Source organism: Carassius auratus, unplaced genomic scaffold (assembly GCF_003368295.1).
Source record: "Carassius auratus strain Wakin unplaced genomic scaffold, ASM336829v1 scaf_tig00215374, whole genome shotgun sequence".
NCBI lineage: Eukaryota > Metazoa > Chordata > Actinopteri > Cypriniformes > Cyprinidae > Carassius > Carassius auratus.
This window is the reverse complement of record NW_020528052.1, coordinates 64,577-91,036: the sequence shown is the minus strand read 5'-3', so window position 1 is coordinate 91,036 and position 26,460 is coordinate 64,577. Positions and strand designations below refer to the sequence as shown.

The 26,460-nt window shown below is 39.5% G+C and overlaps 1 protein-coding gene across 1 annotated transcript; it reads left to right on the top strand.

The window, feature by feature from the left end:
• Positions 1-9,501: 9,501 nt before the first annotated feature.
• Positions 9,502-10,765, top strand: LOC113094356 (uncharacterized). Its single transcript, XM_026260062.1, has 2 exons — positions 9,502-9,714; positions 9,787-10,765. The coding sequence occupies exons 1-2, from the start codon at positions 9,603-9,605 to the stop codon at positions 10,692-10,694; spliced, it is 1,020 nt and encodes a 339-aa protein (XP_026115847.1). The 5' UTR covers positions 9,502-9,602; the 3' UTR covers positions 10,695-10,765.
• The last annotated feature ends 15,695 nt before the right edge of the window (positions 10,766-26,460 follow it).

Sequence of the window (26,460 nt, the reverse complement as noted above, 5' to 3'; positions counted from 1 at the left end):
ATTTCTAACTTTCTTTGAACTTTGCCTAATTGCCGTTATGTGTTTCTTTAACCTGAATCTCTTTTGTTGGGACAGAACTTCATTGCTGCACTCACTGCGAATTTTTTTCACTGATTCAACAAACTTATTTAAATCGGGGAAAAATTCTGCAAGTTCAACACTTTTGCCCTTGGTTTCATCCAAGAAGTTGTTAATCTGTTCAACAGTATACAACACTCCATCATAAGCCTTATCCATATCAACATCAAAACAGGATTCATCATCTCTAATGCTTCCTTCAGTGACTTCAGACTGTCCATCCACCTCCTCATCACTGCTCTCCACACTCCTCTTACTCAAAGCCTCTTCAGCATTAGCACCATCAGTACTCTGCTGAACACTTGCAGCACTGACGGCACTGACACTAGGCATTTGGCTATCATTAACAACATTAACCACTTCACTTACCTCAGTGTTGATCACTTTGACCGTCTCTGCCTGTACACTGCCTTCCGTCGCTACACTTTGTTGCTCATCTGTCCTCGGGCCCTGGTTCTCCTCGGCGCGTTGTTTATGTGGACAGACGAAGCGTTTGTGGCCGATATCACCGCACTCAAAACAGCGTAAACTGTCTGTGCTCGCGTACAGCATGTATGAACTGTCTCCGTGAGACACACGGAAAGAGACATCGAGTGTTTTGTCCGGCGAAGTTAAAAACATATACAGTTGTCTCCTAAAAGACAACACGTGTTTTAACGATGCGTTCTTGCATCCGAGCGGAATTATTTTCACCCCTCCAGCAATTTTCCCGAATCTAGACAACTCCTTTACAATTAAATCATTGGAAATGAAAGGCGGTACATTTGAAACCGTGACTTTTGTAGCCGGGGCAGATAAGGGTGTGACGGGCACGTACATTTCCTTAACCCAAATTCCGTTTTCGATCATTGTTTGTACTAAGTGTTCGTTTTTTAGAAACACTACAACAGCTTTGTTCATCCTAGAGGCCGAGTTTATGTTTTCGTGGTCGATTTGATCCGCGTCGGCAAGGAGAACATCTTCTATGTTTGCGCCTGATTCCGGCGCACACCTGAACCCATTCCTGAGAGAGAGAGGCGACGCTCCCCGCTCCGGGGCAGACGTCATTACAGCCTCACACTCCCCACTCACTTAATCACACTGACTAACACTAACTAACACTAATACAAAAGAAAAAAAAATGCCCAAAAAATTTAGGGGGAAAAGAGGAAAAGAAAAAGACAAACAAACAAACAAAAAAACGGTTAAAGCAGAAAAAATCTTGAAAAACCGTGCGCTCCCCCACATGCGACCCAAACGCCACCCTCTCGCTACCCAGCATGCAACACACCAGAGAGAGAGAGAGAGAGTGTGTGAGAGAGAGAGAGAGAGAGAGAGAGAGAGAGAGAGAGAGTGTGTGTGTGTGTGTGTGTTTTGAGAGAGAGAGAGAGAGAGAGAGAGAAAAAAAAAACTATATAATGAATATGATATTTGTATATTTTTCTTTACCTAATGTATACATTTAACTTATTTTCTTGGATCACAATATTTAATATATTCTTCTTGATTTGTCAATTCAATATACTGATGTCTGTCTTGTTTTGAAATAACAAATGTGATTATTTAATGAGCTCATACTCCCTGAAAGTCACATGTTGGAATATTCAAGGACTGAGGTCCTCTGTTTTTGGTATCAAGAGCCAACATTCAGACTTTAAAAAAGAAATTGAGAATTCTGATATTATAATACTACAGGAAACATGGAATGTTAAAGATTTGTCCACTGGCTGTCCGATTGGATTTAGGGAAATAGTTGTCCCATCGACGAAACTAAGAGGGGTGACTCAGGGCAGAGAGTCAGGGGGAATGCTGATATGGTACAGAGCACACCTCATAGACTCAATCACAGCTATTCAAAGCGGAAAATGTAACATTTGGTTAAAAATCCAAACAGACATTGTCTCCACAGACCGTCCCATATTCTTGTGTGCTATATACCTTCCCCCAGCTGAGTCCCCCTATTACAGTGAAGAAACCTTCTCCATCCTGCAGGATGAGATTAGCCATTTCCAGACTAAAGGAAATGTGTTAATGTGTGGCGATCTAAATGCCAGAACTGGAAATGAACCAGACTTTGTCAACACACAGGGAGACAAATATATCACAAACACCAGCCCCTCTCTGCCCTCATACCAGCTAAGAAACAATTATGACAAATCAACAAACAAAAGTGGGAGAAGCCTTCTAGAGCTCTGTCGGTCTCTGAGCCTGTACATAGTGAACGGTCGCATACGAGGAGACTCTTTTGGTTGTTACACCTTTAATTCTTTCTTGGGCAACAGTACTGTAGATTACTTCATCACAGACATTGACCCAGTGCATCTCAGAGCATTCACAGTCAGTCCTCAAACCCCTCTGTCAGACCACTGTAACATTACACTCTATTCAAGATCAACTCATAGCAACGAATCACACACACAGCCCTCTCATTTACTGAAGCTGCAACCACCCTACAAGTGGACAAATAACAGCACAGAAAATTATCAGAATGCATTAGAAAGTCAAACAATCAAATTACTATTAGACAATTTTATAATGAACACATATCCACAAAATAAAGTAGGCATAAATCTGGCACTAAAGGACAGATATATTCCACCAATCAGCATCCATGTGCAATTTGAAAAAAATCATTAAAAAGAAAACCAAAAAACACCAATGAGAAGTGGTTTGACGAAGAGTGTAAAAGAATTAGAATGACAGTACGAAATCTTTCAAATCAAAAACACAGAGATCCTGACAATGAAGAACTCCGCCATCAGTATCACGAAGCCCTTAGACTGTACAAACAAACTCTAAGAGTAAAAAAGGAAGAGCATACAGAACAATTATTTCAAGCAATGGAGGAATCAATAAATACCAATAACTTCTGGAACAACTGGAACACTCTCTATAGAGCACAAAAAGAAGAATTGGCCATTCAAAACGGGAACATATGGAGGACACACTTTGAAAATCTGTACAAAACAACTGAAACAAATCCTGCTCGAAATGAATTAAAAACCAAATTAGAAATCCTGAAAGAAAAGATTAAAGACAATCAAAACCCCCTGGACTTTCCAATCACAGTAAATGAGCTTACCGAAAGACTACATGTGCTAAAACCCAACAAGGCATGTGGCATCGACGGAATATTGAACGAAATGATAAAATACACCAACGACCAATTCAAAGAGGCAATAATCAAATTATTCAACCTTGTTTTGAGAGTAGGATTTTTCCCCGACACCTGGAACCAAGGCTTAATTACACCAATATTTAAACAAGGAGACAAATATGAGCCAAATAATTACCGAGGCATATGTGTCAATAGCAACCTGGGGAAAATATTATGTTCGATTATCAATATGAGATTGCAAAACTTTCTCAAAACCCACAAAATCCTGGACAAAAGTCAAATTGGATTTCTGCCCAAACACAGAACATCGGACCACATCTACACCCTCCACACTATCATTGATCGACATGTATACCAAAATAAATCCAAAATCTTTGCTTGCTTTATTGACTTTGAGAAGGCTTTCGACTCTATCTGGCATGAAGGAATCTTTCTAAAACTCCTGGAGAATGGGATTGGAGGGAAAACATTTGATTTGATAAGCTCCATGTATAAAAACAATACATGTGCTGTAAAAATAGGAAATAAACGAACAGAATTTTTCTCCCAACAACGAGGAGTCAGACAAGGTTGCCCATTGAGCCCCACTCTATTTAACATATATATCAACGAATTAGCCAAAGCCATAAATAATTCGACTGCCCCCGGCCCAACCCTGACGCAATCAGAAGTTAAATGTCTCCTCTTTGCAGATGATTTAGTGATTCTGTCAAAAACAAAAGAGGGACTACAGCAGCTCCTCGACGTCGTACAGACATTCAGTCAAACGTGGGCTCTCAAAATGAACCTTGCAAAAACTAAAATAATGATTTTTCAAAACAGATCCAGATGTAGGGAAAATAAATACATCTTTCGAGCAGGAAACCAAATCCTCCAACACACCCATGAATACACCTATCTGGGACTAAAACTGAGTTCTACAGGGAACTTTAATCTGGCTGTGAATGAACTGAAGGCAAAAGCACTGAGAGTCTTCTACATGATTAAAAACACTATTCCACATGAAATTCCAATTCAAACCTGGCTAAACATCCTAAAATCAATCATTGAACCAATTGCTCTGTATGGCAGCGAGATATGGGGACCTCTAAAAACCCAAGATTTTTCAAAATGGGAAAAAGAAGAAATCGAAACTCTGCATACACAAATTTGTAAAAATATCCTAAAAGTAAACAGATCAACGCCAAACAACTCGTGCAGAGCTGAATTAGGACAATACCCCTTATTGATCAGTATCCAAAAAAGAGCTGTGAAGTTCTACCAGCACCTGAAGCGCAGCGAGCCGAGCTCATACCAGGCTGAAGCCCTGCGGTGTCAGGAGAGAGAGAGAGAGAGAGAGAGAGAGAGAGAGAGAGAGAGAGAGCCGAGCCGAGCTCATACCAGGCTGAAGCCCTGCGGTGTCAGGAGAGAGAGAGAGAGAGAGAGAGAGAGAGAGAGAGCGAGCCGAGCTCATACCAGGCTGAAGCCCTGCGGTGTCAGGAGAGAGAGAGAGAGAGAGAGAGAGAGAGAGCCGAGCTCATACCAGGCTGAAGCCCTGCGGTGTCAGGAGAGAGAGAGAGAGAGAGAGAGAGAGAGCCGAGCTCATACCAGGCTGAAGCCCTGCGGTGTCAGGAGAGAGAGAGAGAGAGAGAGAGAGAGAGCCGAGCTCATACCAGGCTGAAGCCCTGCGGTGTCAGGAGAGAGAGAGAGAGAGAGAGAGAGAGAGCCGAGCTCATACCAGGCTGAAGCCCTGCGGTGTCAGGAGAGAGAGAGAGAGAGAGAGAGAGAGAGCCGAGCTCATACCAGGCTGAAGCCCTGCGGTGTCAGGAGAGAGAGAGAGAGAGAGAGCGAGAGAGCCGAGCTCATACCAGGCTGAAGCCCTGCGGTGTCAGGAGAGAGAGAGAGACCTGTGCACTCATTCCTAATGTTCACCTGGCACACCATAAAGACATCCGGCCCCATCACATGTATGACTACATACACCTCAACAAGAAAGGAGTACAACTTTTCGCAGGAGTGCTGAAAAGCACAGCACTTGGAAGAACAAACAGCAGAAATCTGCACAGCAAGAGCAGCTCCCAACCACACAGAAACATCCAGCCTCGTCCAAGAACCAGACAGGACTCGACCCCTGGACCGCCATCACAGCATCAGAGCTACGCTGCAGCAACCCAACAGCCACAGAACCCTGCAGCCGCCGAACTCAATCAGATAAGACACCTGCTCAACGTCATATGCTCCAAACTGGTCAAATAACGTACAAGAGTAATACACACACACACACTTCTCTATATCTATCTATGAAATCATTTAAAATTAGCTGTTGGAATATACAGGGTTTACATTCTTCAACTTTCGGGAACAAGACTGTAGACCAAGACTTACTTTATAATATAAAAGACATAGACATTGTAATATTTCATGAGACATGGTGTCGGAGTAATGAGAGCTTGCACTGTCCAAGAGGATACAGAGAAATCACTGTGCCCTCTCTAAAAAACTCCCAAATTAAATTTGGTCGTGATTCAGGTGGCATACTTATATGGCACAAAGATCATCTAAATCACCTGATTAAAACAGTCAAAACTGAAAAATCCCTGATTTGGCTTGAAATCCAATCTGTCCTGCCACAGAGTAATCTCTACCTCTGTGCTGTTTATATTCCTCCTCATGATTCTCCCTACTACCAAGAAGAGAGCTTTCTCCAGCTGCAAAGAGACGTCCTGCACTTTCAGGCCAAAGGAAGTGTTCTTGTATGTGGTGACCTAAACGCAAGGACTGGGAGAGAAATTGATTATGTAAACACCCCAGATAATACTCACATTTTTGGGGACATTGTATCTCAGTCAACACCAGTCATTACTCCGAGAACCAGTTATGACAATGTCATCAACATAAATGGGAAGCAGATGTTAAAGCTTTGTAAAAGTCTAGGGCTGTTTATCATAAATGGCAGAACCAGGGGTGATTCTTTTGGTAGATTCACCTATTGCTCCACATTAGGAGCCAGCGTAGTTGATTACTCAATTACAGACATTGACCCAAATTTTATTAACGCCTTTACAGTCAGACCTCAACTTCCCATTTCTGACCACTGTCAAACAGTCCTTTACCTGAAACAGTCCTGTGACAGGGTCAGATCTCCCCTCAAACATGAAAAACTCTTCCCCTTAAAACCAAAACTCAACTGGAACCAATCTAACGCTGAACAATTCAAAGAAAACATGAGCAGCTCTGTAATATTAAAAATACTGGATGACTTTTTGTCCTCAGATTTCACTCCAGATACTAATGGAATAAACTCAGCAACATCCAAACTTAATTACATATTTCAAACTTTGGCCACTATATCTAACATTAAACAACCAAACAAACATAGAATAAACAAACCAAAAATTAAAAAGAATATGTGGTTTGATAATGATTGCAAATGTCTCAGAAAAGACCTTCGACGACTTGCTAACAAAAAGCATAAAGATCCGGCCAATCAGACGCTACGCCTCGCCTACTCCAGCTGCTTAAAAAATTATAAAAAACTCATTTGTAACAAAAGAGATCAATATTATGAAGCTAAAATTGATGAAATCGATCAATCAATAGACCAAAACAATTTCTGGAATCTCTTTAAAAAATTTGAAAGCCCCAAATCAGACACATTCCTCCAGAGCGGCACAGTCTGGAGCTCTTACTTTAAAACTCTTTACCAAACACTAGAACCAGACCTCAACCAGCCCCAAATTAAAACACAGAGAAAACTAGACGATCTAAAGAAAACCATCAAAAATTACCAAAATCCACTGGACATGATTATAACAACATCAGAAATATCAGAGCACATTAAACAGCTCAAATTAAAGAAGGTATGTGGACAGGACAACATCAGTAATGAGATGCTCAAACTCAGCAGTCCTTCCATGACTCAAGCTCTGGCTAAATTATTCAATCTGATCTTATGGTCTGGTGACTTCCCTGAGGCCTGGTCTGAAGGACTGATCACACCCATATATAAGAACGGAGATAAACTGGATCCCAGTAATTACCGGGGCATCTGTGTGGGCAGTAGTCTAGCTAAGCTCTTCTGTAATATAATGAACAGCCGCATAGTGACATTCCTCACAAGACACAACATCCTAAATAAATCACAAATTGGCTTTTTACCAAAACAACGTACATCTGACCACATCTATTCTCTCCACACTCTAATTAACAAAAATCTAAAGAACAAACAAAGAAAAATATTTACATGTTTCATTGATTTTAAAAAAGCTTTCGATTCTATTTGGCATGACGGTTTACTGTACAAATTATTACAAATTGGCATTGGTGGAAAAACATTCGATATTATAGAATCCATGTATAAGAAGAGTAAATGTGCGGTCAAGATTGGGAATCTGAGAACAGAGTTCTTCCAGCAGGGTCGTGGAGTGAGGCAGGGGTGTAGTCTGAGCCCAACACTGTTTAACATCTACATCAACGAGCTGGCAGAAGCTCTGGAGCGCTCCGACAGCATCCCAGGCCTCGCTCTACACCACTCTGAAGTCAAGTGCCTGCTGTATGCAGACGACCTGGTTCTGCTGTCTCCCACAGCCGAGGGTCTCCAGCACAGCCTGGCCCTGCTGGAACAGTACTGTGAGGAGTGGGCACTGACGCTCAACCTGGACAAAACCAGGGTCATGGTGTTTCAGAAGAAGGCCAGGTCTCAGGGAAGCAGATATCAGTTCAGTTATGGAGGAGAAGTCCTGGAGCACAGCAGTAGCTACACTTACCTGGGCATCCAGATCTCAGCATCAGGGGGCTTCAGTCTGGCCGTCAAGGCCCTCAATGACAAGGCACGGAGGGCATTTTATGCCATTAAAGCACGGTTTGGCCAACTAAAATTACCAATTAGAACATGGATTAAATTATATCACGCAATCATCAAACCAATCCTACTGTACGGGAGTGAAATTTGGGGACCAATATTAAAATTTGAAAACTGGGACAAAAGTTTAATAGAAAGAACACAATTGGAATTTGCCAAAAACATCCTAAGGGTAAACAGAAGCACTTCTAATATCGCCTGCAGGGCTGAACTGGGCTTATACCCCTTACACATAGAAATACAGAAAAGAGCTGTTCAGTTTTATCATCACCTGACTCAATCTGACACTCGATCTGTCCAATATAAAGCCCTCCTCGCCAATGAATCCCCCCCCACAGTGTCTCATCCTCTAAACACACTCGTGCTTCAACTGATGAAGGAAACCCAAACTGAGTCTGACTCCAATCACAACCCCAACATTCAGAAACTAATTGACAAAAATCTGAAGTATAATTATGATGAAAAATTAAAAAATGAATTTGAGCTCCAAACCAAACTCCAGTGTTATTCGGCCCTAAACAGAACCACAAAACTGGCAAACTACTTATCACTCAAGCAATTGAAAGAAAGACAAATCCTTTCCAAATATCGACTCAGTGATCATGATTTGGAAATAGAGATTGGTCGACATAAAAGATCCTGGCTCCCGAGAGAAGAGCGCCTGTGCAAACACTGTGAGCTGAATCAAACCGAGGATGAGAAACACTTCCTTCTGGTCTGTCCCAAATACAGCACTACCAGAGAAACATTCTTCCCACAGTTTGAAGCGTTCAATCCTTCATTCTTGTCTCTAAATGACTCAGAGAAACTACTCTATATACTTGGAGAGAATGAGACGGCAATGACACTAGCTGCTAAATATTTATACACCATACACACCATACGAAAGGGGTAATTGATTGTATTCAACTGTTTTATTTGATATTCTTGATTGTATATAATTACTATTATTAATATTTGAAATATTATCTGTTGTTGTTATTTTTATTGTATTGTATTTTATTGTAATTATATTTTATTCTGTATCTGAATGCTTTGGCAATACTGTAACTCAAATGTCATGCCAATAAAGCAACTTGAACTTGAACTTGAACTTGAACTTGAGAGAGAGAGAGAGAGAGAGAGAGAGAGAGAGAGCGAGCCGAGCTCATACCAGGCTGAAGCCCTGCGGTGTCAGGAGAGAGAGAGAGAGAGAGAGAGAGAGCGAGCCGAGCTCATACCAGGCTGAAGCCCTGCGGTGTCAGGAGAGAGAGAGAGAGAGAGAGAGAGAGAGAGAGAGAGAGAGAGCGAGCCGAGCTCATACCAGGCTGAAGCCCTGCGGTGTCAGGAGAGAGAGAGAGAGAGAGAGAGAGAGAGAGAGAGAGAGAGAGAGAGAGAGAGTGAGCCGAGCTCATACCAGGCTGAAGCCCTGCGGTGTCAGGAGAGAGAGAGAGAGAGAGAGAGAGAGAGAGAGAGCGAGCCGAGCTCATACCAGGCTGAAGCCCTGCGGTGTCAGGAGAGAGAGAGAGAGAGAGAGAGAGAGAGAGAGAGACAAAATTGGAGAAAAACATCCATGAGTTAAAAGAAAAGCTGAAAGAACAGACTGCAATGTGTTTAGAGCTTAAAAACAAGGACAGAGAATCTCCCAACAACAGCTGCTCTGAGAGTAACCTGCGGCTCCATCACGAAGAGACGTCACACAGATCTGTTCCTGCAGATTCAGTGAAGGAGCGCGCTCATACACCACCAGCGTCACACAGATCTGTACCTGCAGATTCAGTAAAGGAGCGCGCTCACACACCACCAGCGTCACACAGCTCTGTTCCTGCAGATTCTCACACATCACCAGCGTCACACAGATCTGTTCCTGCAGATTCTCACACACCACCAGCGTCACACAGGACACCAGCGACTCAAGCCTCAGTGCTTCTTCTGATGGACTCCACTGGAAAGAACATCGAACCCAAGAAACTCTTCCCCAGACAGAGAGTCCTAGCGCTCCACTGCAGAAACACAGAACGCGTTCATGAACTGCTCACTCATGATGATCTCGGCAGCCCGCAGTGTGTTATCATTCACACAGGTACAAATGACCTCCATAAGTTAAATGAAGGGACAGCTAAGGCAATACATGAGATGGCAGAGAAAGCCTCACAGACATTCCCCGCTTCACGTGTACTGATCTCCACCTTGCTCCCGCGGCTCGACGTCCCTCCCTCTGTGATCGATCAGATCAACCAAGAGATCCGTTACTCCTGCTCCAGTCTGCCCAACGTGCACTTAGTCCATCACAGCTCTGTAAGACCATGGCACCTGTATGACGGGCTCCACCTCAATCAGGATGGAGTCAGGATTTTTGCCAAAGCTATCAAAGATGTTGCTCTTGGACGCTTTCCAACAACTGACTACAGAGGAGCTAAAAGAAACATGAGAATGCAGCCGTCCGAGGTATCTGGACCTTCATCTCACTCAAGACCACCACGAGACTTTCACAGGCATCCCAGGACTTCAGGATGGTCTCACAGACAGCAGGAGAGTCAGCTCTACACTGAAGGCCGACCCCAGCGCCGGACACCCAGCTATGCCCAGGTACTGTCCCAGCAGACGCCCCCATCATCCGCTCAGGAACTACTCCCCATTAGTGAGGTGGGAGAAATTAAACGACTGCTAACCCTTCTCTGCAACAAAATGCTCATCTGAACTCAACTGAATTGTTATCATTGTGATTATTTTTATTATCAATTGTAATTATTTTTACTTTATTATTATTATTGTTATTTTTAGTCATTATTCACAATGATTTATTTTAATCAGTTTGACTACCTTTTTACTTCCTCTACTATTACTGTTACTTAGTTATTTTATTTATTTTATTTTTGTATTTATTTAATTTTATTTTTATTTATGAAAGGTTTTGTTTTTGGTTTTGCCCTCAGTTAAACAGCAGTATTGCTTAATCGTTGATCATATCAAAATGTTAAATATTAGCTTTTGGAATATTCAGGGTTTGTGCTCGAAAACATTTGGATTAAAGAGCACAAACACAGAATTTGTAAATAGCATCACAAATGTTGACATCCTAATTCTAACAGAAACATGGTGTAGATCAGATGTGTCCACTCAGTGTCCTTCACGTTACTCTGAAATCATAGTGCCCTCATGGAAAAATCAAGGCAAAAATCACATCTGGTTAAAATTGGATAAAAGCTTTGGAATTCTAGATAAAGACCTTTTTATCTGTGGAATTTATATTCCTCCATCAGATTCCCCATACTACGACGATGAAGTATTCCACACTTTACAAGAAGAAATTAATCAATACCAAATTCTTGGGAAAATTTTATTATGTGGAGATTTAAATGCTCGAACTGGTTCAGAACTAGACCATATTGATAATTCAGGAGATAAACATCTGTTCACACAAATACCCCAAGATCTCTTTAGTACCCTACCGAGAAGAAATAGCCAGGATACAGGAGTCAATAGACACGGGAAAGAGCTAGTCCACCTCTGTCAGACTTCAGCTCTTTATATCCTCAACGGTAGAATCAGCGGAGATTCCTGTGGACAGTTCACATATAGCTCAGATCTCGGGAACAGTGTTGTAGATTATGCTATATCAAATATAGGACCTTCCCATTTCAATGCATTTACCGTCAAAGCTCAGTCGCCCCTGTCTGATCACAGCCAGATCAATCTCTTCATTAAAGGGGAAGACAACAAATCAAGGGGAATTCAGAAAAAGCCAATTCATCTACATAAACTCAAAGCACCATATAGATGGACTCGTAGTGCTGCTGAAACATATATTAAAGCATTGAAGTCAAACGAAACTCTCAGTTCCATTACACTATTTAACAATTCAACATATGATAATAATTGGAAAGGAATAAATTTAGCAATTAAACATATTAATGACATTTTTGAAAATATAGCAAAAAAGGCTCATTTAAATATAAAACAACCACATATAAACACAAAAATAGAGCTAAACAGAAACCTTCTGAAAAGTGGTTTGACCATGAACGTAAAACAATAAGACAAGAGCTACGATTCATTTCAAATCAAAAACACAAAGATCCAGTCAACTTAGAGTTACGCTCTAAACACTCTGAACTCCTGAAACAATACAAAAACACAGTGAGACAGAAGACGCTGGACTATTATAACAACACACTTCAACAGATGGAAAACTCAATTGATCAGGGTCAGTTCTGGAGCATGTGGAACAGTCTGAACAAGACAAAACCACAAGAGTTAGCCATACAAGATGGTCAGATCTGGAAAGATTACTTTGAGAAGCTCTATACACCTCAAACTGACCCTCTGAATAACCCCAACCAATTAAAAGTCCTCCAAAAATTGAATGCTCTTGAATCATGCATCAAAAACAACCAAAATCCACTAGATTATCCAATAACCCAACAAGAACTTAGTGAAAAACTGAAATCCCTCAAATGTCAGAAATCCTGTGGCCCTGACAACATAAAGAATGAGATGCTTAAAAACAGCTCTCCTGAACTGCAAACTGCATTACTCAAACTTTTTAATTTGATTTTGAGTTCAGGTGTTTTTCCTGAGGTCTGGAACAAAGGATTCATCTCTCCCATCTTTAAAAGTGGAGACAAAACCGATCCTAATACCTACAGAGGGATCTGTGTAACCAGTAATTTAGGAAAAGTATTTTGCTCTATAGTCAACTCTCAGATTTCATCTTTCTTAAAGCAGCACAATGTCATCAGCAAATCTCAGATCGGCTTCCTCCCTAAACACCGAACCACTGACCATATTCACACACTACACACGCTCATAAATGAACATGTACACCAGAAGAAAGATGGGAAAATATTTGCATGCTTTATAGATTTTAAGAAGGCTTTTGACTCAATCTGGCATAATGGATTATTTTATAAAATCATTCAAAGTGGCATAGGGGGTAAAATATATGACTTAATTAAAAACATGTATAACCAAAATAAATGTGCAGTAAAAATTGGCCAGCAAAGGACAGAGTATTTTCCTCAACAGCGAGGAGTGAGACCTTATTTAACATCTATATCAATGAACTGGCAGATCTTCTGGACCAGTCGAACAGTCCAGGACTCCAGAACAACCTCGACATTTTAACTAAATACTGCCGGGATTGGGCCTTAGACGTCAACATCCCAAAAACTAAGATTATGATATTTCAGAAAAAGACCAGAAATCTAGAACATAAACATTTATTCACATTAAACAACACCACACTTCAACATACTTTACAATATACTTATCTTGGTCTGGTTTTAACTCCCACTGGAAATTTCAAATTGGCAATTAAAACATTACTTATAAAAGCCCGCAGGGCACTACACGCTATACGAATTAAATTATTTAAAATAAACATCCCCATCAGAATCTGGACAAAGATCTTTGATAGTGTGATTCTGCCCATTGCCCTGTATGGAAGCGAGATCTGGGGTCCAGCGAGTAACTCCAGCCATAAAGACTGGAACAAACACCCTTCAGAAGCTCTGCATGTGGAGTTCTGCAGAAGCATCCTTCACGTGCACAGAAACACTCCTAATAACGCCTGTCTCCCCCTAAACCTCATCATTAAAAAAAGAGTTTTAAAGTTCTGGATCCACTTAAACTCTAGTTCTGAAGATTCTCTTCATTATAAAGCACTAAAAACACAAAAAAAGAGTGCTCAAAGTAATCTTTGTGTAATGGTATCAGAGCTAACTAACAAAGCACTCGATATCACCAATCCTGAAAAACATAGAAGAATCAAAGAGATTATGAATGAAGAGAAGGAGACATACATACAGTATTGGAAAGAACAAACCAAAGAGCAAAGTGGCCTCCAGTGTTATCTGAAACTCAACAGAGAGTACAGTATGGCTGACTATCTGCTCTCAGTCAGGAATATAACACACAGACAGTTACTGACCAAGTACAGACTGAGTGACCACCAGCTGGCCATAGAGAGAGGACGACACAGAAAGAGCTGGTTACCTGAAGAAGAGCGAGTCTGTAACGAGTGTAGATCAGGATCAGTTGAGACTGTGATAAATACACATCTCTGAGAGACTCACTGTACAGTCAAATACAGCAGAACACTCCTGAGTTCCAGTCGCTCAGTGAACATGAAAAATTAAAAATATTACTTGGTGAAGGACCTGCTTCCTCTGTGGTAGCACATTATATTTACAAATGCCACAAACTAAGAGGTAAAGAGTGAACACATCTACATTAGAAGTACCATCAATGTTTATAAAAATGTATAAGGATTTATTTTGCATGTATTTTATTCTATTTTATTTTATTTTTTCTTATGTATATATATGAATTTTTGTTTTGATTGTTTCTATTCTGCTATGTACAATGCTTTGGCAATATGTACCTTTGTATGACATGCCAATAAAGCAATATGAATTGAATTGAATTGAATTGAATTGAGTGTGTGTGTGTGTGTGTGTGTGTGAGAGAGAGAGATAGTGAGAGTGTGTGTGTTTGTGTGTGTGAAAGGGAGAGAGAGAGAGAGTGTGTGTGTGTGAGAGAGAGAGAGAGAGAGTGTGTGTGTTTGTGTGTGTGTGAGAGAGAGAGAGAGAGAGAGTGTGTGTGTGTGTGTGAGAGAGAGAGATAGTGAGAGTGTGTGTGTTTGTGTGTGTGAAAGGGAGAGAGAGAGAGAGTGTGTGTGTGTGTGTGAGAGAGAGAGAGAGAGTGTGTGTGTGTGTGTGTGAGAGAGAGAGAGTGAGAGTGTGTGTGTGTGTGTGTGTGTGTGAGAGAGAGAGAGAGAGACTTATCCACTTTTATTATTCTATCATATTATACAATGATCATCACGTTTCCAAAATTCATGACAATACTTAATAAACAATGAGTAATAAATAACACTTTAAATTCAATATTAATTCTTTCAAATTTCAAGAGTACCACTGAAACACTAATTTATCATCATCATTCACAAAAATAAAATCTGCATTTATACACCACTTTTTTATAAAAATTAACATATTATTGTTCATTTTATAAAATTCATACTCTATTTTAACTCTGGACTCTACCAAAGCTTTGAACAATCCTACTATATTAATTCTTTTGTCTTCATTTTCAATTTGATATGCTTTCCAAATGGTTAACTTCGCTTGCCCAATTAAAAAATTGGAAAATGTGCAGGACTCACTTTGAGACTTCATATATTTAACCCCAAAAATAAATACCGTTTTTGAAAAATTCCAACCAAAACCTCTAAATAAATTTTCTAAGAGATCCAAAAGAGGTACAATTCTATAACACTCAGAAAAAATGTGAAAAACAGTATCTGATACATTACAAAATTTGCAAACTGAAGATGTACTAAAGTTACACTTAAACAAAAATGTTTTTGTTGCTAAAGCACAGTGCAAGATACGCCACTGTAAATCTCCTGATCGTTTGGGCAATGGACTTTTATAAAATAAACGCCATGAAGGTAATTGAACGTCAGGGACAGATAAATAACTCCTCCATTTTGTATCCGTCTTATTTTTAAGTTGTTCACAAAATCTTGACTTCACACAAGCTATATACAAAAGTCGCTTACTGCTTTCTGAAAAAGACATATGTTGAAGTTCTTTTAAGGAAAGAAGTTGTCTCTTATCTTCATTATCCTGGCAATTATATGGTGTTACAAATAATTCAGGAAAAAACATTTGATTTGAACCATTAACAAAATAATCTTCAAGAAACTTATTAAATGATATAGGAAATGATGATTTTAACTTGCTTAAAACATTCTTCACTATCCTTTCTGACTTCTTACCCATTTGTTTAGTTATTTCTAGTGCTGAAAACCATGTACTATGTTCGGTGTCAACTAAATCTGCCACTTTTAAAACCCCCGATGAAATAAAAGTGTTAATTCCAACATTTGGCAAGTTAGACGGATGACATAGCCATGAGTTATGAAATATTGGTTCTTCAAGTCCAAAATGGCTCTCTCTTTCCTTTTTAAAAATATTCCATGCTCTTAATACAGACTGGTAGAATCCATTTATACCCAGAGCTTTGACTGCATCATTAGAAATAAGGAATAAATGTCTATCAAGTCCCATTTTACTAACTGCTCGTAATACTGCTAACCCATACATAATCCATGGTTGTGGATCAGTGTTATACAGCAGTTTTTGAGCTGATTGTAGTCTCATAGCTCTCCATTTAGCGGTTAGCTCAATGAGACCCTGACCGCCCTCAAACACAGGTAAATTCAGAATCCCTGGATGAACCCAATGATGGCCTCCCCAGAAGAAATTCACAAAATGTTTCTGGAGTAGCTGTAAAAGTCCAGCTGGAGGGTCTAAAACAGTCAGTCGATGCCACAACATTGAAGCAGCTAAGTTGTTTATCACTAAGACTCTTCCTCTACATGATAACTGTGGCTGAATCCAGTTCCATCTCTTCAATCGTCCTAAAATCTTTTCAACCACTCCATCCCAATTCCTTGTCATATACTGCTGAGTGCCGAAAAAGATTCCAAGGATCTTCAATCCGTCTGTGTTCCAGTGGCACTGTTGTGGGAGATGAGGTGGAACTTCTTCCCGCCACTGGCCACAAAGTAATGCTTCCGTTTTGTTCCAATTTACCTTCGCTGAAGATGCTTTCTGAAACCAGTCTAGACACTTCCTCAACTGAAAAATGTCTTCTTGAGATCTTATTATGACTGTAACGTCATCAGCATAGGCAATAAGCCTCACTACAGTAGTTTCCGATATACTGGGATTGAGGACTGAAATACCTTGTAGCTTTTCTCTGAGAACTCTCAATAAAGGTTCGATGGATATTGAATACAAAAGTCCTGAGAGGCTACATCCTTGTCTTATGCCTCTACGCACAGGAAAAGTTCTAGTTAGTGTTCCGTTTAACTTCAACATACTAAAAACATCTGTATACAGTATCTTGATCCATGAAATGAACTGTTCTCCAAAGCCAAAAGCTGATAAGGCATTAAAAAGGTATCCATGATCGACTCTGTCGAACGCCTTTTCCTGGTCAAGGGATAAAAGGCCCACATCAAGTCCATAAATCTCAGTAAAATGCAATAAATCTCGCACAAGAAAAAGGTTATCAAAAATAGAACGTCTTGGAACACAATAAGATTGGTCTTTATAAATTATTGAAGCCATAACATTTTTCAAGCGGTTCGTTAATGCCTTTGAAAGTATTTTATAATCTATCCCTAAAAGGGAGATAGGGCGCCAGTTCTTTAAAAGTCCTAGATCTCCTTTCTTTGGCAATAGCGTAATTATTGCTCTTCTACAACTGAGAGGAAGTAGTCTTGATTTTTCACATTCAAGGAACACGGAGTACAGATCTGGTCCAATCAATGACCACAAAGCCTTGTAGAACTCTGAAGTCAGTCCATCCAATCCTGGAGATCGTCCCACTGACTGCTGTTTAGCAGCCTCGCTCAACTCTTCTAGTGAAAGTGGCTTTTCTAATAGTGTCTTCTCTTCTTCCTTCAGTTTTGGAGTTCCAGTAAGAAAATAGGCTGTCGCTTCGGAATCACAAGGTTCAGCACTATACAGTTCTTCATAAAAAGACAAAACTTGTGAAGTAATTTCTCTCTTATCGGTTGTCTCCCTTCCATTTGATAATTTAAGATGGCTTATTGATTTCTTGTCTTGGACTTTTTTCTCTAAAGCAAAAAAGAATGATGTTGAAGAGTCCATGTTGTTGAGCTGAGTAAATCTTTGTTGTACTATTTTTCCTTGATCTCTTTCTTCATGCAAGTTTTTCAGGAGAAAATGATATTGTTCAAGCAGATCCACACTTGTTCCACCACTTTCACTTATGGAGCTGTTCAGTCTCATGATTTCTTGTTCTAACTCTTCAATTTTCTTCTGAATTTCTTTTGTATTATTTTGTACATACTGTTGGCAAAAAGACTGAATATTGATTTTCCCAATGTCCCACCACTGACTTAGGGATTTAAAATCTGTCTTTCTCTCTCTCCAAGCTCTCCAAAAGAAATCAAATAGATGTATAAACGTACGATCTCGCAACAGAGTGTTCTTTCTTAAGAACTTCAGCGGAATTGGGATGCGGTTCGTCATGATTCCTATCAACTATATTATTAAGAGTACAATTAAAATCTCCAGCCACAATGATTAAGTTATCACGAGGAATATTAATCATTGCGTCCTGTAATTTTAAAAAAAATAAACCTCTTTCATACCCAACATTAGGAGCATATACATTAATGAAGGAAAAAGACAGATCTTGCAAAGTGATATCCACCCGCTGCATTCTTCCAGGAATAATTTCGATCATATTAGAAGCGTTACCCTGAACACTTTCTGATATGAGAACAGCTACTCCAGCACTTACACTGGAACCATGGCTGAGAAAAGCCTGTCCTTTCCATTCACTTAGCCATTCTGCCTGGTTAAATACATCTGTGTGTGTTTCTTGTAAGAATATCACACTTGACTTTTTAAAAGCCAAAAACTTTAAAAGTGCACTTCTCTTTTCTTTATTACGACATCCATTTACATTTAAAGATCCAATATTTAAGGATGTCATTATATCTTAATGCAGCAGGTGATATCTCACAAGACTATCTTTTCCAAACTCTTAGCAGCTACTTTTTTCCATCTTGATGAATCATTTTCTTTACTTTGGTCATTATTTTTTTAAGACGATACCGTTTTTGTCTACTAAACTCCTCAACTGTTGCATTTATCATTACATCTCTACAAGACACTAAAAATCTTTTTAAATCTGGAAAAAACTAATCAAACTGTGGATTCCGTACACCTTTAGTTTCATCAAGGAAAGCACTAATCTCCCTCGTAGAATATAACTTAGTTTCACAGCCACTCAATTCTGATGTGCCTATTTGGGAATCAATGTCTCCCATTTCTAGGAAACTCCCTACACTCTCACATTCATCTGAATCACTATCAGACCTGACCACACCAGAGCCGGTTGGAAACGACTGACTACAACTTTCATTTGCTTCATCTGACTTATCATCGTTTCTGTCATCTGTTTCTGCACACTCCATCAACAGATCTTCATCTCTGTTTTTAGTCTGAGATTGTAATTTCTGTAATTCTTCATTTTCTCCCCCCTCCCCTACAGCATTAACACTTGTAGCACCATCTACTGTATCATCTACCGTGTTTACATTGTTTATCTCCACATTCCTCTCAACAGCTTCATCTGTCACATCATGAACAGCCGCGTTACTTTCTTTAACGCTCACATTATTCTCCTGAACATTTATTTTGGGAGATGTTTGTAAACCTGCCGGATTGTTAGCGCTCTGTTGTTTGGGACATGCCTGTTTCTGATGTCCATATTCACTGCACAAAAAACAGCGCATGTTATCCGAAGTGACAAAGATTGTGTAATCTTTACCCTCTACTGCTATTTTTAGCACCAGATTAAGCGGCTCATTTTGCGAATTGGGTATCATGTACGTGAAACGTCGGAAAGACATGACATGCTTAAAGTTTGGATTTTTAAGACCTAACGGAATCATCTTAATCGGAGCAGTTAATTTTCCGTAGCGTTCAAGAATCTCTTTTAAAGTTCCTTCTTTTATGAAGGGTGGTACGTTTGAAAGTACAACTTTCTTAGAAGGATTTGACAGAGGCAGTAGCGGTAAAAAAGTATCGTTTACAACAAGTCCTTTCTCTAACAGTTCATCAACCATTGAAACTTCTTTGAGAAATATAACGAGTGCTCTGTTCATCCTTGAGGCAGATTTAATATTTAAACCACCGACCTGTTCGCTGATCGCTATCAGTACGTCCTCAATTGACATAGAGTCATCCGGTGTACACTTACAGCCGTGATCGAGGGTCAGGCGAGAGAAATCACCGGCCAGATCCATACCTGCGCGCGAACCCGCGCTGACCGCAGTCAGCGCTCCGAGGTTAATCTGGCAATTTAACTTCAAAAACAGTTTATAATTAAAGAGAAATGGAATAGAAAAAAACTATCAGGGAACGCCAAAAACAACGTGCTCTACTGCGAACACCCTCGCTACCCACAATCCTCAGAGAGCAAGAGAGAGAGAGAGAGAGAGAGAGAGTGTGTGTGTGTGTGAGAGAGAGAGATAGTGAGAGTGTGTGTGTTTGTGTGTGTGAAAGGGAGAGAGAGAGAGAGTGTGTGTGTGTGTGTGAGAGAGAGAGAGTGTGTGTGTGTGTGTGTGTGTGAAAGGGAGAGAGAGAGAGAGAGTGTGTGTGTGTGTGTGAGAGAGAGAGAGAGAGTGTGTGTGTGTGTGTGTGTGAGAGAGAGAGAGAGTGAGAGTGTGTGTGTTTGTGTGTGTGAAAGGGAGAGAGAGAGAGAGTGTGTGTTTGTGTGTGTGAAAGGGAGAGAGAGAGTGTGTGTGTGTGTGTGTGTGAGAGAGAGAGAGAGTGTGTGTTTGTGTGTGTGAAAGGGAGAGAGAGAGAGTGTGTGTGTGTGTGTGTGAGAGAGAGAGAGAGAGAGTGTGTGTGTGTGTGTGTGTGTGAGAGAGAGAGAGTGTGTGTGTTTGTGTGTGTGAAAGGGAGAGAGAGTGTGTGTGTGTGTGTGTGTGTGAGAGAGAGAGAGAGAGAGTGTGTGTGTTTGTGTGTGTGAAAGGGAGAGAGAGAGAGTGTGTGTGTGTGTGTGTGTGTGTGTGTGTGTGTGTGTGTGTGTGAGAGAGAGAGAGTGAGAGTGTGTGTGTTTGTGTGTGTGAAAGGGAGAGAGAGAGAGAGTGTGTGTGTGTGTGAGAGACAGTGTTAATTTTGACACGAAATTTTAATTTAGTTTTAGTCTTAGTCTTTTGACTATAATTCTTTTTAGTTTTAGTCAAGTTTTAGTCATCTGATTTGTTTTAATTTTAGTCTTATTTTAGTCGACTAAAATTGCTTGGTATTTTAGTCCACTAAAATAAGACTAAAATCAATAACAGATTTACTAGACAATTTTTTACAGCTGGTATAGGAAACAAACTTAATCAAAATATATAAAACACAAATTCAACTTTATTTCAACACAACTGTGTCTTTATTTCGATTCAAAAGCTTTTATGCAGCAACAAACACTGTCATGATAATGTAAACAATAACTAGCTGCCAATTGACCATCAATAAAAGAAAAATAAAGTTAGGTCCAGGACCTTAAAGCTTACAGCTGAGCTGAACAATAAGTGCATACATTTAAAGTAAATATTTAATAAGTTGGCAGCTAGGTGGATAAAAAAAGTAACAAGATTTTATAAGGTATTTATTTGTCTAGCAATATTGTATGTTTTAAATACTACAATATTGCTAGATTGTATGCATGTATAATGATAGGATGTGAACATTCATGTTTCACATGACTAATATAGAAATATTTGTGATATTGTCAACAAGTAGAACATTATAAAATATACTAAACCTTATTATTAATCAAATGTATTTATCATGATATTACGTATTAGTATTGTGCTCGCATCTAATTTGAAGAAGGGGCTATTTTACAGTACTTTTCAGTTCGTAATATTTAATGCTACAACATCTACGCACTGCACTATTCCAATTTTGCTTATCTCAATAAACAAAAGAACATCGTTGTGAAATTACATTTGAGAAAATGTCCGGGTGGCTCGTCTGTAAATGTCTTTTCAAATTGGTTGTGTTCTTGCCACGAATGAGCGCTCCGCGTGCTTTACGCTTTGTTTTGTTTTGTTCGTCATCAAACGTGAAGTGAGCTGTGGACATTTTGTCGCTCTTTTAGACAGTAGGGACTTTAAGCAACAGCTGCGAATGGAACGGCTACAGCGACCGGAAGTTTGCCGTCAAACCGCTGTAGCCAAGAACGTAAAAGTCACTAAGCAACGGTAAAACAGAACAGCGCAACGCAGCATTAATTCATTTATTGAGATCTAAAAATATATATAATTTAAAAAAGCAAGAGAAGGATTGCTTTTGGCGTTAAATGACAATCTTTTGTCAGAAGAGGAGTTTTTAATATTGTATGATGTAAATAAGTCTAAAAACATAACATTTATTTACCTAACCTCTCACTTTGTAGCGACTCTGGCAAATCAGCTGTTCTCCCGTAGTAGACCGTTAAATTAGAACGTCACAAAGTAGCAGTTAAATTCGCGCAGGCGCAATACAACGCCAGAATGGCGTTGCCGTTCCACCAGAGGCTGTTGCTTAAAGTCCCTATCACCTCTTCGAATGCCGACTTCCCGGGAGCTCATAAAAACTGAAAACCTTCGCTTCACGTCTCAATAAGTCAGGCTCTGATTGATTCTCTTCTCTCATGCAGTCTGTTCTGTTTTGCCGGCTCTTTTGCTCATTCCTCGCATCTCTCCCGTCTGCTGATTTGATTTTCGTCACAGTCTATTTTCGTCTCGTCCTTTATTCGTTGACGATAATGTCAATCAATTTAGTCATAGTTTTAGTCTCCATCAGTGCCTTCTATTTTAGTTTTCGTTTCGTTTTCGTCTGCAAAAATATATTCGTGACGAAAATAATGACGAAAATATTTAGTCAACGAAATTAACACTGGTGAGAGAGAGAGTGAGAGTGTGAGATTTGATTTTGAATCACTTTATTTTATCAAAAGAATACCATTAGTGGTAATTATAAACCACACAGACTAAAAAACAAAAATAAAATAAATAAATATATATATATAAAAATACACAACACAAAATATACTCAAACCAATAGATTTCCAAAAAACAAAACATTTTCCACAACAGAGCACAAGACATTTTCGTAACCCCAAATGTGCAGAAATTCCTCCACATTATTTGTGATGCTGTAAAAATCAAAATCAATCTTCAATCTGGCTTTTAACATTCTCACAAAAATTGTATTTGCATCAGAGTCCAAAGACCCCTCTGTCTTATTTCTTCGGCTAATGTAAATGGCCATTTTTGCTTGTCCAAAGAGAAAGTTAAACAATTGGCATTTCATTCTACCCTTTTGATTGTACCTAAAGCCAAAGATGAAGTCTTGTTTAGAAAAAGCATCTCCAAACAATCGGAACATTTGCTGTAACAGCTCGAATAAAAAAGATAATCTATCACACTCCAAAAAGCAATGAAAGACAGTTTCTCTGTTTAAGCAAAAGGGACAGTTATCATTAACATTAGGGTTGATAACAGAAACAAAAGCATTTACAGCCACACAGCCATGCAATACCTTCCACTGTAAATCTCCAATCTTTTTTGTCAACGGTGGTTTATAGATCGTTCTCCACACAGGTCTGATTTCACTGTTAACCTTTAAATGAGCTCTCCAGGGAGTATCAGCTCGACCATTCAGTTTGTTTTTGTTCAAAATTTTAACAAGTATGTTATACATTGTTTTGCCCTCCATAACACCCAACTCATTAGTGAGAGTCTCATTGAGCTCTAACAGTTGACCAGTACAGTTTTTAAAATCAGGAGAAAGTGACAAAACAGGAAAAGGGTCTTCAACATTTGTTTGACAAAAATCATTACAGGGACTCTTTAATAAAGAGAGTTCAGTTTCTGTGAGTTCACACTTCAGAGCTTTAAGCATCTGATTCAAAAGCCTGGTGGATCTAACTCTCACATGAGAAGCCAGACCATCAGAATCAGTTAAATTGGGTCCACATATGTTAACTACATGTCCCAGAGTCACTACCCCAGCAGAACGGAAAAGCTGTAGCACAGAATGTCCTGTTGTACGCTCAACATTAAAGCGGGATCCATATATAATTGGCTCTTTCAGCAGTCACGAAAGAGAAGTGCAATTTTCTGCTCTCTGTTTAATAAACAGCCCCCACACTGTGAATAGTCCAAGGTAGAATTTAGGGAGATTGTTTATTTTCGAGGCATTTAAGTCCATCAAAAACAAAGATTCAGCGAGACCCAGATCTCCTCCTCGGCCCAGTATTGTCCGAGCCAAAGGTCTCCAAACAAGGTGTGCAGGTCCAGTAAGGAATCTTTGAATAAACTGGAGTCGAAAGGCAGCCCCTCTACTTGCAAGATGAATAAGACCTTGTCCTCCATCTTCCTTTGACAGAAAAAGAACACTTTGAGGGACCCAGTGCAGACGATCCCAGAAGAAGTCTACAAGTACTGACTGTATTTTATTAAGCAGTTGTGTTGGCGGATCCACACAAGTCAGACGGTGCCACAACATAGAGGCCACCAAGTTGTTTATGATTAAAGTCCGTCCTCTATAGGACATGTGTGGCAAAAGCCATTTCCATTTCCTTAAGCGTCCTTCAGCTTTCTCAAAAACATTTTCCCAATTTTTACATACAAATGAGTCATCACCAAGATAGACACCAAGGTATTTTAAACCATCTTTTTTCCACACTAACCCACCAGGTAAGACAAGCTCTTTGCTCAGTTCATCACCCACGGCTAGTGCTTCACTTTTTCCCCAGTTAATTTTTGCTGACGACAAAACACCAAAGTCATTAATTGCTTTTTTAAGGGAATTAACATCATTTTGTTGATTAACAATGACAATGACATCATCAGCATAGGCCGATAGTTTAAAACTTGACTCACAACCAGGAAAAATAACACCAGAAAGGGACTGTCTTAATTTATGCAAAAGAGGCTCTATAGCAATAGAGTACAGCATTCCAGAAAGTGAGCTACCTTGTCTGATCCCTCTTTGGACCTTAAAAGGAGCGCTTAAACCACCGTTGATTTTTAATAAGCTCTCAATGTCACAATATAAAACCTTGATCATGGCTATAAGATTAGAGTCGAAATCAAAGGCTTCGAGTGTTTGCCACAGATATGGGTGTTCGACTCTATCGAAAGCCTTTTCTTGGTCTATTGAAATAAGACCAATTTCATAGCCTAATGAACTGGAGAGGTCCAAAATATCCCGAATTAGGAAAATATTATCAGATATCAATCTGTTGGGTATACAGTAAGTTTGATCAACATGAATAATATCTTCCATCACTTTTTTAAGTCTCATGGCCAACACCTTAGACAAGAGTTTATAATCGGTGCAGAGCAGAGCCAAGGGTCGCCAGTTCTTAATTTCTTGTAAGTCCCCTTTTTTAGGGAGGAGTGTAAGAATTCCTCTCCTGCAGCTGAGTGGTAAGTGTCCTTTGGTTAAACTGTCTCTTAGAACAATCAACAAGTCCTTGCCTATGATGCCAAAAAGCTTTGTAAAAGTCCACAGGAAGGCCATCGAGGCCTGGAGCCTTTCCATTTTCTAGGCTTTGTAGTGCAGTATGTAGCTCCTCAGCCGAGATCCTTGCCCTCAGCTCTGCGTTGGCTTCCTCAGTGACCTTAGGCAAGTTCTCGTAAAAGCACTGTGCCACCTCTGGATTTTCTTGATATTCTTTTTTAAACAGCTTTTCATAAAAAGTCACTGCGCACTTACGGATTTCTTCAGACTCCTTTAGCAGCTGTCCATTGCTGGACCGCAGAGAGTGTATAAGTCTTTTCTGTCCATTTTTGCGTTCTAAGCCAAAAAAGAAATGGGAGGGTGCATCCATTTTAATGACGTTTTGAAAACGGGAACGTACAAGGGCACCTTTAGCAGAAAAACCCAACAGATTTGACAGAGCTGATTTTTTCTTTTTGAGAGCTTTAATATGTTCTCCATTTCCTGTGAAATCTGCTAAATCTTGCAGCATTACTATTTCATTCTCCAGGGCTTCCATTGATTTAGTCATATCCTTTGTGACATTTAGAGAATACTGTATACACAGCTGTTTAATCTGAATTTTTCCTATGTCCCACCATTGTTGTAAAGATGTATACTCAGACTTTGTCTTTGAATAATTGTTCCAGAAAAAATTAAAGGCTATTTTAAAAACTTTATCAGAAAGTAATGTTACATTAAAGTGCCAATAAGCGCTCTTACATTTCACATCTTTGATGAAAACTGAGACTTGTACAAGAAAATGATCAGAAATTCCCACTGGATGTATTGAGCAACTTTTAAGAATATTAAATTGATGCTTGAAACAATAAAATCTATCAAGCCTAGCCATAGACAGGACATTATCTTTGACATGAGTCCAAGTATATTGACGCTGAGTAGGATGAAAAACTCTCCAAACATCACTCAGATCATGCATTTCAATTAAACTAGTTAAAACTCTCTTACTAGGTCCATGAGGTTATTGATGGTTTCTATCTAAGGATGCATTGACCGTGCAATTAAAATCACCACCCAGAAAAAAGTAACCATCATTGTTACAATTATTAATAGCAGTGTTAAGAGTGTTGAAAAAAATAGCTCTTTCTGTGCCTAAAGTTGGAGCATAAACATTGAAGAAAGTTATTTTAACATTTTCAAACACAGCTTGTATTTTTAGCAAACGGCCTTCAATTATTTCATTAATATCACAAGAGATAGGTGTAAAGTCTCTAGAAAACAAGATGCCAACACCACCACTGTTACTACTCTTGTGACTGAGGAAAATTTCCCCATCCCATTCTTTTCTCCAAGCAGCTTCATTGTCATGTGTACTATGTGTTTCTTGCAAAAAGATTACATTTAGCCTCTTACTCTTG